This window comes from Corapipo altera, unplaced genomic scaffold (assembly GCF_003945725.1).
Source record: "Corapipo altera isolate COAL_440 unplaced genomic scaffold, ASM394572v1 2b, whole genome shotgun sequence".
Lineage (NCBI taxonomy): Eukaryota > Metazoa > Chordata > Aves > Passeriformes > Pipridae > Corapipo > Corapipo altera.
The window spans coordinates 61,395-78,912 of record NW_020884874.1 but is presented as its reverse complement, the minus strand read 5'-3'; the positions used below and the strand labels follow the sequence as shown (position 1 = coordinate 78,912).

Here is a 17,518-nt window from a genome sequence, read left to right as displayed (position 1 = left end):
TTCCTGACTCCGAGTAGGCTGCTGACAGCTGGTATTACAAGAGTTCATTGGGAGTCTCATGGTCCATGTGTCCTTATGTATACACAGCACCGGCAAGATGAAGCCAGGGAGAGATAACTAAGGCAGTGATGCTAAACAGTTTAGCAGTGCCCAGCAGTGAGGCATTTGAACTGCCAGCCTGAGCCAAGTTCCAACTCCTGTCTGTATGGATGTACTGATCAGGAAAATCACCTTGTCCTTTAACAGATTTTACCAATCTGGATGAATAGCTGAGAAGTCAGCGGGGTCATCTCTGCTTTACTTGCTGCCCTGGCAGTGGCAGCACAAGCTCCTAAATCAGGGGGGTTACCTGTGCCCACATGGCCCATCAATGCGTGAGGGTATTGCCATATCTCCCTACGTACCCTTTGAGGACCAGAGGCAGAGGGGTATGTGGATCATGTAAGCGCCACAGTCAGGTTTTGCAGTCTTTCCACCCCAAGTCAGTTGGCAACACAGTACTGTAGATCAATGGTAAATACACGAACCTTCTCGAAAAGTTCAAGTGGGCAATCAGAGCAAGGCAAGTGGCCGCTTTTACACTTCAGTTACAGAGTGTTCCTTCAGGGATTTCAAGGAAACCTCTTGGTAGCAGGAAGCTGCTGCTCTAGGCATTCAATGAGTGAGCTGTGTGGTCGTATTCTGTGCCTTCTCCCCCAGGCTGCTTAATAAATACGTGAGTGTGGCCATTATCAGGCAAGCTCCATTTCTTTCACCTGCGCTAATGTACTGGTATTTTATGTCACATCAAGTGAGGAGGGAAAGCAGTGATACAAAGCCTTTCTTTCCCTTTCCTTAAATAGGATTGATGACCACAACTTAACAGCATTCCAAGAAAAACTTGATTGAAGGTGTCCAGAGCCTCCTCTAAGATGCTGCATAAAGATGTTCATCCTGATAATAACTTGCCTTTGCTGTTTTCAGAGCAGACACTCCTATTGTGTTAGCTTGCTGCAGTTAAATGTGCACACACATATATAAAGGTACCTCTTGGATTTTCCTCCTCTACCTCACTCTACCTTCCACACGGGCAGCTCCATCTCGAGGTGTTTCCTCCAGCAGCATGCGCTTGTTGCCCTTTGGTGCCCCTTCAGCCATAGGGGGCTCTGTTCTGCTCTGCAGGAGCACCATCGAGCTTTCTCCACACCGTGAGCTGGAATTCCCTCTGGGCCACTGCAATGAATATTGCAGAAACTTCACTGAACAGGGTAGGGCATCGTGCTTTTATGTGCAAGGGCTTGCCAGTTTGAATCACATCTATTGTGTTGCAGAAGGGAATATTCCTCTGGTTGCAGTGGGTTAGTGGAGTACTAGCAAGTCTCATTTGTAAGGGGTCCCGGGCTTAAGTCTCATCTCATCTGTCACCAAGAGAAGGAATCTACTCTGACAACTTCTGCAAATGCTAGTTTCACTTTTGTTTATTTGTTCCCTGGCCATGTCCTTTGTTTCTGAAATGCTGTTTACATGCTGCAGGTTTTTTTGTGCAAATCAGTTAGCTTTAATTTCTTTCTCAACTACCTGTTTTTTATCCCATTGCTTCACCAGCATTCTGTTGTTAATTCACATGATTATGCAATGTGATATCCCTCCCTGGTTAGCAAAATGTTCGAATAGCTGTTGGCAGCTTCTGGAAGAGTAATTAGCAAGTAGGAATTACTTGAAGATGTGCACACTAGCCTAAGTAGGCATTTTCCAGCTGTCTGCAAGTTCAAAAACTCATAGGGACTTTTCAGGCTCTAACACAAGATTAATTACTTGCTACTAGAAAAGAACATTTACAAAAATGTGTAGTATGCAATCCAGGCTACTGTGTTTTGTTCCTTAATTTGGAAGTGGACTCTTTTGTCACAAAGAAAAGGATTTTTACAGTATTTGGTAGTCCTTTTCCCGAGGAGGCGAGCCTTTTCGTTACAAGGGGATGTCACACTCAAATTCAAAATAGTAAAAGCCGCCTACGAAAGCACTTAGGGCTTTGTGTACATCAATCCTCGCGCCGCGGGGCATAGTGCTGCCTTGCATGGGGATGGCGCAATGTGAGCGCCTTTGTGCTGGCTGCCTGCGCCGGGATCCCCAGCTCTCTGTGCATCCTGGTGTAGCCCAGGACCTCAGCAATTCCTTTCTTTCTAATGTGCAGGAGTTTCTGTCCACAGTGCTTTCTTTAGAAAGCCATTTCCACTGCTGTGCCTCTGTTTTGCATGAGGAAGTACACGTAAATCAAATACAGCCACAGCTATACTAAAAGCCTCCTTTTTATCCACAGGCAGCTACTGTCAGCCTGCTTTTATTTCTCCTCATTCCTATTCTGTTGCTCCTCCAGGATCAGCCTGAGGGCAGCTGGATTTTTGTTTGCTTCCTGCCCTAAGGTACTCGATGCCTGACAGTGTGATGGAGAGAAGGGGGCAGGCAGAGGAGAAGTGCATAGCTGGTGTATTTGGACTGCCTGACAGTTTTATTTTAAGCTCAAGCTCTTCTTGCACCTCCATAGCCTCTTCTGCTCTCTGCCTTTTGCTTGACATCTCTTGCACCTAATTCTCTAATCATCTGGATTATCATCTCTTGGCACCGTGTCCTCACCCACTCTCTAGCCTCTCACCAGCGATTCCCTTTTCCCTCTCATCTCTTCTCCACTCTGACACTTCTCCCTGTTTGCTTCTCTGAGTGTCCGCAACCTTTCTCTCCCCTTGCCTCCCAGCATCATCCCACCTCCCACAGGGAGAACAGGCAATTTCCAGGAATCTTCATTCTCGGTGTTCCCTCCATTCCCACTGCTCTTTCAAGTTCCTTGGCAATCGTGACCCTCTCTGTTCTGGGCAGTGAAACCTCTTCCTCTGCTTCCTGCTCCCTCTTTTTTGCTCCCTCTGGACAGCCTTACATACTCACTGTAGTATGCAATGGCTTTATCTCCAGCTTCTTCAGTTTCTCTTTGTTCACTGAAACACTGGACAGTAGCCACTCTTTTTCACAATTTGTTCCCCCGTTCCCACTTCAGCCCCTCCACCCCCTGGAGGCAATGGAGCCAGGACTGGGCTCCTGCCCCTTTGAAACTTCTCCAGCCTCCTCTGCCTTTCCTTCTGTGCAACTCTTGACCATGAGCCCCTGGCCTCTTCAGCTCTCTCTTACTCTGAGGTAACCCTGGTCCTTTACTTTCTGTTTTCTTGAACCCTTCCACTCACCCCTAATAACGTGATTTTTAGTGTCCTTATGGATGTTGCTCCTGGCTCCTCCCCATCCCTTCAACTTTTCACCGTTGCTTCTGGATTTTCCTGTTTCAGAGCTTTTTCACATGTCTGTTTCCTCCATTATTATTACTAAAAACATTTGCACAAACAACCTTTTCGGGATTTTAATTTCTCCTCTTTCTTTTACTCCTTTGGGAAAAATTCTTACCACACATAGCAGAGAATGCATATGTACTTCAGGTGAGAAATGCATGGAATAATGGCTACAAATAATACTGAGCCACCTAGTTGGTAGAGTAAAAGGAGCATTTCCTCCATGATATAAGGATGTGTAGCTATGTTGATAGGACTGGTCCAAAGACTCTTAATAGAGATCACATAATTTTTTAATGTTTGGAAAGCTCATGCCAGGTGACATGGGCTAACCCAGAAACACACAATGATAATAATACATATTTTGTAAGATATAGTAATTAAACATTGTGCATATGTGTACACATGTGTTTATATACATATATACATGCATTCATGTACATGTATACACATATAAAACTATAGACACGTGCACATGTGTCTGCTTTTAAGACACTATATTGGAACATAATATACTGTGATGGAAAAGCATCAAGTCATTCATAACCTAGTGGTGACTGTCCTGTATTTCATCAAGCAACAAGTATTTATTCAAAGTATTTTAACATTCCTTTGGACATATAACCAAACTCTGTCTTACTAGCACTTTGAAGTCTTGAAGTAGTGGCATGAATTTGTAGATAGACTTACGTGATCTTGACCTCTGAGAATTATAAATTAACTCAGTCTATTTCTATAAGACTTGTTCTAATCACAAAGTCTTCATATAGTCTGATGATTAAATTTTTAGCAACATTGTCTTCTTTCATGCAGCTGTATCACTAAGTGGTCAAGTTTGTCTAAAAAGACTGGATTTCATTCTGTGTAACAACGTTTTCATTCTTCTGACGGTCCAGAAGAAGACTCGTGGAGTGATTTTTTTAAATTATTTTTTTTATTGCAGCCTGCAATGTAGGTTAGGTACATTTAGGGTAGGCAGAAGCTGAGGGGGAAGAAGTAAGAAAAAAAAAGCATGCTTGTTATTACATTGCAGACTGTTCTCTTTTACATGTATACGGAGAGACAAACCCCCCTGGCAAGTACTGGAGTTTGCCATCTTGGCTGGTCCCCTTCTTAGCACAAAAAATGCTGTAGGGTTTGCAAGCAAGGGGAAGTATTGATTGACTCCTAGCACACTATTTGTATTACATATTTCAGTTAATAATTAGAAATGCTTTTAGATTTGTTTTGTTTGAAATACTAATCAATGAGCTTTATAGATTCCCTGCTTTATACATAAACATGGTAATCTCCAATGGAGCATAAGAGTTTTATTTTATCCCATATTGTTTATACTATACAATTATTAATCTGTAGTTTAATCTCCTTGTCCCCATGCTTTTGTGGTTTGATCCCGCTTGTTACAGGCACTCTCAAATCTCATTAAAGGCCATGGATTAAAGGGTCTCAACACCTTCACAAGTAAGTGCTGGAATGTGCCAGATTCATCCTGTTGCGCGAAGACCTTGTGGTGCTTCTCACTCTACATGTGCACCAGGAACCGGACTGGGTGCCTTGTATCTTGTAATTTCCCTCTACAAAGCCTTATTTTGAACCACAGTAGGTTTTCCAGACTTCAGGTGCATGGGGTCACAGTTTTCTTGCTGTGATGTTCTCTCAGCCTGTAGATGGAAAACCATCAGTGTTTAAGCTGAGAGGGAAGTAAAAAGGAAAATAAAGCTTGAAATTACGTGTTGATTTCCCAACATTCAACATTTTTTTGAACTCTTGTAGAGCTCTGGTGCCCCCATGCTGTGGAGCAGAGACGTGAGATCTCAGCTGGAGGGTGGGTTTAGGGCCATGCTGCAGCTGTTACTGTTTCCCTTGGAAATCGGTTAGATCAGCCGGGGAGTTTGGAAAAGAAAGCCCGGGGCAGCTGATGGCTTCTGCTTAATGCTACCTCAAAAGTTGAGTTTTGACAAAGCGCGGGGACCTGCTGAGCTGTTCTCTGCTTGCTCCATCTGTATTTGGTGTGGCGTTGCAGACTGCTCAGTTGGGATTTTGCAGACCAGTGATGGTCAGCTGGTTCTGCTTGGGAAGTGGGAATCTCCTGACTCGTACCCTCATCCTCACCCACATGGACTCAGGGGTCAGGTTATACAATGGCATCTTTAGTTTGTTTAAAGCAAGGAAATTATGCACAAAAGCTGTTAAAAGAGTATAAGGTTGTCAAGTGAGAAATGTTACAACATCGCCTGCTCAGCCTTCAATTGGATCCTGCGTACATGCAAATTTGACAGTCTTTAATTGCATGTCTCTAAGATCTGTGGAGAATATAGCTTCTCAATTCACATCAGGAAAATCATACAGACTTTTTTCTTCTCAGAATAAAAAGCATTATCTCTTAAAGATTGTCCAGACTGTAGCTATGGGTGTGCGTTTCATCAGCCAGGAAAGCTTCCCTAGGTCAGAGCTGCCCAAAACACAGCCCTGAGCAGACCTGCCATGGTCCTGAAGTAGTGTGGCAATGGTGATTGCCACTGTGGGGGCAAGGTCCTTACTGATTTCTTTTGTGTTGTCCTCAGATATGGTGGAGCCAGGTGTCCTGAATTATCTGTCCTCTTGTGAATGGAGATGAAAGGGAGAAAGTAGCATGCTGCAGGTGGCACTTACCATGCTGCTGAGGGTGGACAAAGCTTGGGATTTTGTGGATCTCCAAGCTGAGGTCTACAGAGACTATGGGGAATGTCTGGTTTCAGTGACCTCTTTCTCTGCCAGTGGTATATTCCCCTTGAAGACAAATGAGCAAGCAGGGGCTGTAAACTAACCTTAGAGAGAGAGTGATATCAGTGAATGTTGCATAAACCAGCCTTACACAAGTCTAGTATAACTCTAAACCAGTATATGTAAGTCTAAATCATTGGGATGGTACAAGACTCACGTTACTTGATGTTTTATTAGCCAGTTCTTAGCACTGTGGGAGAGACATTGGAGAGAGTGGCACATAAGCCTGAAGATTTTCAGTTGGAGTGCTTCTCTTAAAAATAGACTGGAAAATACAAGTTTACAGCTTATTGCATGAGAAAATGAAGAAAGAAGGGAAGCAGTTTGTCAAAATGTATTATTTGTGGACAGTCTTAAATAATATGAATCACAGGGTCTCAAATCCTGTACAATGACCTTGTGCAATCAGAGTACATCATCTACTGGGAGACTATAAATTTATGTGTGCACTGTACTCAGAATTGAAAAAGATGTTTTCCGAAGTTAAAACCTGTTGTGTTGGCATAACATTGCATTTAAAGTAAAAAGCGTTGAACGCACTGGGAATTGTTGAAGAATATTCTGCCAGCTCTCAAAATTATGATTTTACACTCCCATCAATAACAAAAAATGTTACTCTAATGAGAAGCCATTCTGGTTAAATGAAGAAATATAAGTCATGATAAAACATTTATTAATTGAATATCTAAAAAAGGGAAAATAGAAAAGGCAGAAATGTTCCCCAGGTGTTTTTTGTATTTGAAACTGTAGAAGAGGATGTGTCCATCCTGTGCAGGGATGTGGAAAGAAGAGAAAGTTTACTGCTTATAGCAAAGTAGGATCTGAGAGGCAAGAGTGATTGAAATTAAACAGTTTCACATCCTAGTAACTTTTACATCCAGGAATCTTAAGGGAGGTGGCCAAAGAGCTCTGTTGAATGGCTGGTAATTCATAATAAATCTTGGGAAAACGGGAAATTCCAGAAAATTGGAGGACTGCCAACTGTATTTCCGATATTTAAAAAAGGTAAAAAGAATGTTCCAAGGAACTGATGGCTGCTTTAGCTTGCCGTCAGTCCAGGGTAAAATAGTGGAACAGCTATTTCAGAATCTGTCAAGAGAGAACTTGGAGGCTAAAGGTATATATAATTCCATTAAGAGTTAAAGAGGGAGCTTGTCAAAAAACCCTGCTGGTTTTCTTTGCTCTGTCAGAATGGCAAGTCTGTGTGATAAAGGCAGCTGTTGATTTGCCATTAGGAGGCCAGATTAGGTGGTCCTTTCTGCCTTTTGGGTTTGTGAACCATATAAGGAATGCCCTGAGATTAAAACTCCCGTGACAGAGTTTCAAACAAAAATAATCAAGCCACTCTGTTTCCCTGGGATAAAGTGTGGCTTAGTTTTGGGTTTGGGGTGTTAACCTCCGATTTGATTTGATTTGATGGCTTTTGCAGCTTTAAGTGTGTTGAGTACCTTGTAGTTCTGTGGGGGTAAAGAAACCAAACCAACTTCAAAAAGCTTCATGAAAAGCTCAACAAATAATGTAAGTATCCTCAAAGATTAAATTCAAGTTCTTCTTATAGCAGTCTTTGCAGCTTTAATCCCTCTTTCTTTACCATGGCAAAGAAGATTTCATAAGCTTCTCTGAATCTTACAGAAGGAAAGCTTGTGTTCACCTTCTGCTGTCTTTGTAGTCCTGTAAGAAATTACAGGTGCAGATGCTATGTTGGCTGTACTTACCCTCAAAACCACAACCCAAATGCATCAAATCTTTTCTTTCTCTCTGGGCTCCTTCAGGCTGCAGTTGCACTTAATAAAAGTGCCCATTTCTGTCTCACATCCACTCCTTACCTCAGCTGCAGCCTGGTAGGTGTTGGCAGCAGAATTGATTGCTTTCTGTGCACCTTTCTCCATCGAATGATTTATTGTCTGCAACAGGAAAGGCAGTCAAGTTCTAGAATAAGGGACAGTCCATGGATAAAGGGACTTTAAATAGAAATCTAGGCATGTGCCAGACTCTGAGAATATTGGGAAGGCTTGCAACTCCTGATAAAATCTTCCGATAACAAAATGGCAGTTCTCAGATCCTTGCGGGATCAAAACCACTGTCAGAATCCCTTGGTGTAATCCAAGTATCCCCATGCTCTGAAGAGTTTCTAAATAGTCGTTTCAGTGACCTGATTATTTGATCATTAGAAAAACATGATAAAACTGGTTTTGTTTTCAAAAACAGTTGTTTTGTGTTGATAGGCCTCCCAAGGTTCAGATGTGTAAATTTGCGGACCCTAATGCAGTAGTCACTAGAATATATTTAGCTAGTTAGTTAGTTAGTTATAGACTATTCAAAATGATTTAACCATAAAGAAACATTTTTTTCTTCAGTTGTCAAATGAGAACATTATTGTTGGTATCCCTTTGGTTATGGAAAACGCTGCATGAACAGATAGTGGCCCAGTCTCCAAGGAGAAGGCAACACCTGTATTCTTTCCCGAGAGCAGAAGGTGTGAAGTTACAGCCTACAAAATTTAACCCAGTAACCTACTGCATGCGTTCCTGCTCTTCACACATTAATCACAACAGACATGTTCCAAAGGACATGCCAGTGTGTGTCCCAAGGAAAGATGAAGGACATTCTGACCACCTGCTAACTTGCAGCAAAGATGAAAAGCTTGCATTTTAGGGGGGAAGACAAAGAGAGCAGATTTTTCCCATAACAACTATGCAGTATGACAGGAGAAAATGGGATTTGGTTGCTTTCACAACCTCTGCAATTTGTGTAGTTGAAGATGTTCGCTGTGGTTTTGACCATAGCCTCACCTGCAGACAGAACTGCTTCCACTAGTTCTGCAGATAGGCTGGAAAAGCAGTAATTAGTGCAGTTTAGTGGAAAAAAAAAATTAACCAGGAGACATAATTTTGAGAGAGAACTTTCTGTTTTGTTTTGGGGTTTGTTTTGTGGTTTTTTTAAAAAAGCAAAACCAATGCTCATCGACCAAAAACTTCAAGTACAGAGCTTCAGCACTGAATTCTTCTGGGGCTTTAAAATAGAGGATAAGAGAAATTAATAGCTTCTATTCCCGTAACTTGTTAGCATAATCTTTCATATAGTCATATTATCAAATTTCAAATAGAGAGGCACCTTCTTCAGTATCCCAGAGTAGTGTCATTCTGGCAAGTGACACAGATATTTGACAAACCATTTGTGCTTCAGCAATTTCATCATTTCAGATGACATTGCAGTGTAAATTGTACATGTATACATACACGCGCAGATATGCTCATAGAAGTACACATAAATGATTTAAAGGAGTAGGAAAAAGGGCAAAGCCATATCACTGTATCACTACTCAAGTAAAGCCCCAAGTACTAATTTAAAGCAAAGGAATCAGTGGGCCTTTGCCAGAATTTCCAGCCTCCATTTGTGTAGAGACCTTAAACTTCTTCAGAGAGCTCACCAAACTGGAAGGCAAAATAAAAACAAATCACTAATTCATTTTTCCATCTTCAGTTTTTTAATGTGGCAATCCAGTTTATCCAAGAACAATCCAAAAGGTTGTTGTGTCTTTTCCCCAAGGTCCTGAAGCCACTGACTGCTTCAGAAAAACATAATATGTTGTTTGTTGTGCTTGGTGGTTTCCTGGCAGTGTTTCAGTGTTGGGCATTCCCCATTCTACTTTGAATAAGCTATTTTGAGTAGCAGACTTGGTTCCGGTCCCCTTCACCATAGTCAACTACTGTAAAGAGCGATGCGAAAGCCATGAGAGGAGACCTTATCAGGAAAGAGATCTTCTGTGTTTCTCACTTTCCATGCTAATATATGTCAGTTGAGTAGCTTCTGAGAAATAAGGAGCAAGGACAGTTTTTCTGTTATTCTTCCTATTTTCCTGCCTGGTCTATGTGGAAAGTATCCCTGCCCATAGCAGGGAGCTTGGAATTAGATGATTTTTAAGGTTCCTTCCAACCCAAACCATTCTATGACCCTATGATTCTATGTCTTCCCCCACCCGTCTACCATGCCTCTCTCCTGTGGGCATCATCAGTGTTTACAGAATGTTGAAAATGCATGTTACACTAAGCTTGACTCACTGAGTGTAGGAAAATTAGTAGTACAATTATACAATTTTTACCGAGTCATAAAAAGATGCATATGTATACTTTGCCTAGTAGGCCTGCATAGAATGTGTATGTCAATGCATGTACTGTATGTAAACATTATTTGCATGTTAACTGAAGTCCCTGAAGACTGCGAGCTATCATTACCTTGTTCATCTGGGTTACTCTCTCAAAAGACAATAACAACATAACCCTCTGAAGTCAAGAAATATGTTTTTTCTGTATATGGAACATAAATCTATTTGGACTCTTCAAAGAAACCTCCACTGGGAATCCCTGCCTCCTTGTGGTACCAATCTCTGAACAACCTGAAGCGCAATTTCTTTAGAGTAGACACCTGGGGTTTAAATAAACATTAATCATGGAGACTGTAGGCATCCTGACAGTACTTTTTTTTTAAAAAAAAAAATTCATTGTAGAAATGAAGCTGTGGTACATTTCTGCTCGTGTGTGCATTCTGCCAATAGCAAAATCATTGTAAGTAACCAAAATGCTACAGATGAAAGTTATATTCAGCAGTTCTGTTTAAAGGTCTGCAGGATCAAAGTGCCTCTTTTTTTTTTTTTTTTTTTGGCTTAGTATCATTCTAGTTGTGCTGTAGGGTCTAGGTCCAGTATAAGAAAACCAGTGAGTGACTTTGCAGTGGGACTTACTTCCTACATCGAAGTTGTGACGGCATACGAGCTGTTCAAAAACAGCCATTCCACGGTCTGCAGGACCCTGTTTGTGTCAGTTGAAGCTTAAGAAGGAATTTCCAGTATTCTCGTCTGTATTTTGAAAGCATGTGAAGCTTGCCGTACGGAAATGGGGCTCATGGCCCAGCCCTGCAGCCAGCCCAGGCAGTGATTGTTCTGATGACTGCCTGTGGTGTAGCTCATCAGGGACCAGTTTGTGGCCCTTTGTCCACATGCAACTGTTCAGCAATTCTGAGGGTGTTCCCTGGGCTGTGGACGCTTAATGTCTTGGAGCCATGCAGCCTCCTCAGCAATGGGAATTCTTGCCTTTAGGAGATGTTAGCAGATGTCTTTTGGGCCCTGCTGTGTGCCCAACCAGACCTACCTCTCTAGAAGGCCTGTGGCTAAATCCTCCCTTGGGTTTCTTTTAGCTATCCCCCTTGCCACTCATGGTCAAGTGAAGGTTGTGTTTCATGCAGTAGGGTCAGAAGGACTAGCCATCACTAGCAGCAGCAGCACACATCTACAGCTGCCAGCCAGGAATGCTCTACAGTGTCTTTTCCACTTGTCCATGTACCTTGCGCTTTACAGCAGAAGTTACTTGAACAATGTGAAAAGCTCATTTCTTAAGACAATCTTGCTAATGGCCCTGGCACCCACAGTATGTTTGGCAGGAGGCAAGTCCATGTAGCCTGGCAGCTCACTAGTCTATTTTCAATTATCTGGGGTGCTCAGAGAAGAAGACATTAATATTGCTGAGGATGACATAGCAAATTACTACTGCTCCCTAACCTTTTTAAATTGCTAACACTGTTGTAATCTGTAATTACAGAAATCAGTGTGAGAATTGTGGCACAGTATAATTATCTTTCCTGATACTTTATTGCTGTATGAATTATTAATCAAAATCAGTCTTGTATAGTATTTGCAGCAACTAAGAAGAGTAATCTATAATTAAATTTCGTTGTTTCTATTTTTGTGCTAGTGTTTTATGATGTTGTAATTGATAATTAATTGGTTAAAAATTCACACAATTCTTGGGAGTTTCATATGACTATGACTGCTCAGTATTCAGCATTTATTAATTGAATAATGGGCTCACTGAAGAGACCTTTGTATATAGTCTTCTGTCATTACAATGAGCTCTCAAAAATGGTGAATTAATCATTAGGCCTTTCAATAGTTTCTTTTTAAAGGAAAGCAGTGACAATATAATCATATGCTTTGTTGTTATAGCTATAATTGAGAGATTGTAATAACCAATTATAAGGATGGTCATTTTAGAAGCTCTGAAGTGTCAGTTATTGATAACTTTCTTTAAAAACAAAGTGTTGATTACACAGAATGAGTCTTTTCATAGAAAAACTATTAGGACATGGGGAAGGAAGCCTGGAAAATTATTTTCCTCCCACTTGCCACTTAAAAACAGTGCATGTTTATCCCTAAAAACTGTCAAGTCTGATGTGCTTTTGCTGCCATTTTTCAGAAGTAAAGTTGCTTTCAACTTTTTTCATTATTTTATCGTCATTCTCCCCATTTTTTTCTGAATATCTTTTGCTAAATTGTTAGGGGGAAAAAATAATAGAAAATGTCAGAACAAAAGACCATTTTTTCACACACTCTGCATCCTATTGAACAGGAATACTGTGAGATGTTTACGTGCAAATCTGTGGTGCAGATTCCAGCTACTTCTGACCAAAGAGCCTTAGATGCGTTCAAGATAGCCACTTCAAACTATTCCTGAGATTCTTTCTTTTATTGATAGTGGAGCTGACTGGGAGAATGTGAACTGGAACTAGAAATACACCCAGTAAATCCTCTCTTAACACAATCGGGAGGAAACCAGGAGTCACTTTACATAGCAGAATATAATTTGATCTCCATCTTATACTTCCAAGCAAAACCTGTGGTTCATTTCACACCAGGTCAGTTACTGCAATTCTTAAATGAGGAATCACAGTTATTTGTTGGCTTCTGTACTAAAATGTAACATTACAGGCATAATGAGGAGATACTGATAAGCCTTCTCAGACCTTTGCTGTGAAGTTGTTGGGAGTCCTCTGTGTGTTATTGTAGATCTAATGTCCTGTTTATACCTCCTAGGGTACAAGTGAGCTTTTTTTTCATGGGATAAGATGATGCCTTTAGGTCCCTTTTTCCCTCCATCCCCTTCCTTGCTGGTGTTTTGCCATGGATAGACTACAAAGATGCTTCTGCTGCCGTTAATGCACCTTTTATGAGTTAAACTTAATGTCATGTGGCTTTTCATGTCTTAAACTGACTACTCTTCTGGAGCCAGTGGGAGCAGGAATCCTTGGTGTCAGTGGCACCCGCCACGTGTCATCTTTGGACAGATGTTTTCTATCACTTGCCTTCAACAACTTGGTCCCATGCAACTTCAGTTCCTGTTGGAGAGAGGGAAGCTCTGGGCAGCATGCCCATCGCTGTCTCCTGAAGCTGGGGATGGAGGGGGTGAGGAGGTCTAGGAGGCGTGTGTGGAGGTAATAGATTTGGGGTTTCGTGTGTGTTGACATCCATTAAATAATTTGTTTCTGACGCAGTAGTTAGTAGGTCAGGAAAGATGGATAATAGAGGCACATTTGTTGTTGGACAGTATGCTGGAGCATGTAAATATCCCATGTACCCTTCATCTGTGTACCCTTGTATTCTCAGTAATGTGCCGCTGAATATTTTTATTAGGAGTAACTAGTTCTTTTACATATGTGGTGAGTAACATGCAGTTGTACATATGGTTTATTGCAGTGACTGTGAAATCTCTCAAGGAAAACAAAACAAGCATCTTGCTATGAGTACAGGGTACAATTTCAGTTCATTTCAGTGGTCAGGAATCACAGCTCTTCTTTTTTAGAACCTCTGCATTTGTCTTGCTTCTTTTACTTGTGTGCCCTCTCCTGTTTGCAACACTAGAAACAATAAATAGCAGTGCTGCTTTGACCTTTTATTTTGTATTATTTGTATAGTGTCTGTTGAATTGATCATGCACATTGAGAAGGGCTTTTTCTCTTTCCTTGACAATGATCTTCTGAGGATTTCTTTTCTCCTTGTTTCAACATCAGTAATCAGATCCAGATGCTACACAACAGTGTACTGCACCAGAACTAACTAGAAAATACATCTACTTATTAGAATATTTCTGTCTTTCTAAAATCTCTCTCTAGGTGATGACAGTCTGCCTGTCTCCAGTCTGTCTTCTTTGTGAGAGACTCCAAATTGGAACTGAGATTCCAGGTCAGTGAGTCTGTGATGGTGGTCAAACACTGCAACAGGTTTTCCAGAGGTGGTGTGGGGTCTCCACCTTTGAAGAGGCTCAAAACCCTTCTGCATACAGTCCTGTTGCTTTGAGCGAGGAGGCTGGACTCCTCCAACCTCTCCAACCTCAATCATTCTATAATTTAATTTTTTTCTGATTGCCACCTTTGTAGAAGAGAGTGTTCTGGATTTAGTGTGTCACCTTGTTAGTGCCTAATTCTTTTTTATAATAAGTCTTTTTAAAATACCCGACGATCCCTATTACCTTTGACATTTGAACTAATTTTATCAATTTCAGTCTCTCTGACATGGTCTTTGGACTTCTAGGTCACTAATCAGTGTAGGATCATCAGATAGTTTCTTTTGGAAAGGACCTGTGGAGATACCTAACTCAACTTCCTGCTCAAAGCAGGTCAGCTCTGAGATCAGAGCAGATTGCTCAGCACTATATTCAATGTGATCTTGAAAATCTCTAAGGATGGAGATGACCTCTCCAGACAACCTGTTCCTCAGTTTTTACTTATGTACAGTCTAAACCTCTGTTGTTTCAAATTGCTCCCAGTGTCTGGCTCTATCTTCTCGATGGCTTTGCTGTAGGAGCGGCAGGCTTCTGTTAGGACGTCCAGACACATGTCCTGGAAAGGACCTGATACTAAGTGTGGCCAACCCTCCTGTGGATCAGAGGAGCTCAGGCATGTTGCACAGCATGACCATAGGCAGATGTGGGCCAGTTTCTGGAGAAATTTCACTGTTAACCTACTGAAAATAGCCCACATAGCCCCTGTGTCCCTCCTCTGCTGAATACAGTTTATCCTAAATGGTTTCCAGACTGATGCAACTTCTCATCTTATGACAACTGAGTTTCTCTAACAACCATTTGTAAAGGTTTTGTCAAAGGATTTCTGAAAGTCAACACTAATTACATGTACCAGCGTTCCTCACTACTAATTTGACACACTTCAGGAATTCTAATAGAGCCCATCAGAAACATAACTTTCCCTTGCAGAAGCCATGCTGCTTTGTCACAGTGATAATTTCTCTGGTTAAGTGCTCTGTAATTCTGCCACGATCAAGATTTACCTTTTCACGTAATTAGCCCAGTTCTGACGCAGGACTTTCTGGTCTGTCTTGATAAGATTTTCTCTCCCCTCATATTTCCCTTTAAAAACAGACACCACATTGCCTGTGCTCCAGTCTTGGGAGGCAAGAGCTGGTTTTTTGTGATAGGTAATGTATTTTTGGTAGCAACTCAGTCAGTGCATTTATGAGTTCCTGGAGAGTTTTGGATGAGCGCCAGACAGTACAGACAGCGTGCTGCAAACCGGAATGTTTCAGATGTTCCATGAGCAACATTTTTGGTCTCCTGAGGTTTCATTTGCCTCCTCCATGCTGCCCATGCCAAAGGACTCAGTGGGATCTTCCACCCATCACCATGGAAGGAAAGTGTAAGCAGCATTCCAGTTCCCTTCACTGCAGTTGCTGACCTTTACCAGCAACCTGTTTTGGCTAGGTCTCAATGGTGCTTTCCTTGCCCACAGTAGTTTGTGCCAGTTTCTGTAAACTTTTGTTTCAAAGACGCTTTTTCTGGCAGCATGGTGACCTATATGCAAACAAATGCACAGCGTGTTCTTGTGAGCCAGAGAAAGGCTTGCTAAGGCATTCTCTCTTCTGTTCGAAGAAATACCAAGTGTGTAGCAATGATTTCCATGAAGAAGGTTCTGCAAACTCAGCATAATACTGAATTCAGCAAAAAATGATGCAGTTTAATTAACACTGTGTAAAAGGCTTGCAGCCAACTTGCTTCAGAGTTCAGAGATAATACCAGATCCCTGCTTTTTTAATTCTGAGGAGAGGGGGGAAAAAAGTTGAATTCTGTTAATTTTTGTGCTACTTCGTGCCAAAGTCCTACAGTGACCTTTTCTCTTTGCCCTCTAAACCATTTTCCTGTGAAAACGAACAATATTCTTCCCAGTGAAGGATTTCATCATCTTACACCTTTCCTGCAGGATAAAGCCCTCTTGGAGAGGAAACACCTCATGTCTGGAGGTCATTTAGTCGATGGCAGATCGTGGAAAAGGAAGGACCGTAAATCACTTGTGTTGAAACATTAAAAGCTGATAAATAGGTGGTCCTATTAGCTGTAGCCCAGCCCCAGTTTCCCTGTGCGCAATGCAGGGCTCAGGGTGCTTCCTGGAGCGGCCAGGGGCAGGGCCAGGGGGAAGTCTGTGTCAGGCTGAGATTGCAGCTGCCAGCCAGGGCATCCACATGGACTCTCAGTGGCTGTGGGAAGGGGCACGGTGTGGATCCACCCTCGGGAAGCCTCCAGAGTCACAACAGTAGCCTTGGGAAAGAGCAGTGATACGAGCAACTGGGTGGAGGTCCTTCCCAGGAGGGTGGCTAGAGATCTGCTGGAGCGGATGGTGCAGGTCGCTGCTCCAGCATCTCAGGACCGCATTGGTTGGAGTTTTAACATAGAAGGCAGGCTTGCTCACCAGAGGGGAAACATACCATAGTATTTTCAGCACTTCACAGTGCACGCAGCAGATTTTTTTAAAAAATACACTTGATGAGAGCTGTAGTTAAAAAGTGGGAAATTACTAATTAGTAACCAAGTAATTTGGGGTTTGATTCACACAAATTGCACTATTACTGTAAGAAAAGATTGCAATTTCAGACTAACAGTGGGTTTTCGTGGGGGTTTTTTTAAGGGATTGAGAATATAATTGATATTCTGTTCATTATTTGCCAGGTTTCAGATTTCTTGTCCTTTCTTTTCATCATCTGAGATATTACAGGCATAAGAAATGCCTGGAAAATAAAAGGGGAAAAAAGCTTACTGCTTTCCCCTTTGCATTGTCATTTGCAGCTCTCAGGTTTTCCCACTAGATTGTTCTTGTAAATTCTTGCATTTCATAGCACGCAAGAGTGACCACTTAGAACATAATTATAACACTATCATTAGCATCAGTTCAGTTATACAGAAAGCTGTGAGTGAGATGAGCTAAGTGTCATTTTCTCTTTTACCTTACTGGAGTGCTAATAACATGATTGTTAATTCTTCTCATTAGTCTCAATTGATGAGGGGAAAAAAAATAATCTTCTTCTGGTTAAGAAATCCAACTGGTATAATCCCCCTCAAGTGTCTCCCTCCCCTGCCTGTATACAGATCAATAAGCAGCTATGTATTTTCTCTCTAGATGTTAAGGAGGTGAAGGGCTAGTCTATGTTGGTTGGTTGTGGGTTTTTTCTGTTCATGTAAGCATTTCAGCTGAGTACTCAAAAGTGCAGCATGAGTCAGCACAAAGATTGAAAATACCAGTAAAAGAGAAGCTGTAAGCATTCCATTAAGACTTCCAGTAATATTGCAGTTTTGTACTGTTGGCAAAAATTTTGTAGAAAGAGTCATCATAGC

At 41.7% G+C, this 17,518-nt stretch overlaps 1 protein-coding gene across 6 annotated transcripts in view; it reads left to right on the top strand.

The window, feature by feature from the left end:
* The window catches only part of BACH2 (BTB domain and CNC homolog 2), a 188,820-nt gene that overhangs the window by 122,493 nt on the left and 48,809 nt on the right, over nucleotides 1–17,518 (top strand). For 5 of the 6 annotated variants that reach the window (XM_027633581.1, XM_027633575.1, XM_027633564.1 and 2 more), the window contains one exon: nucleotides 16,113–16,191. The exons of the other annotated variant lie outside the window; for it this stretch is intronic. In XM_027633581.1, the coding sequence (XP_027489382.1) occupies nucleotides 16,165–16,191 (27 nt within the window). In that variant the 5' untranslated portion in view covers nucleotides 16,113–16,164. The remainder of the gene's footprint in view (nucleotides 1–16,112; nucleotides 16,192–17,518) is intronic. 6 annotated transcript variants of the gene reach the window in all.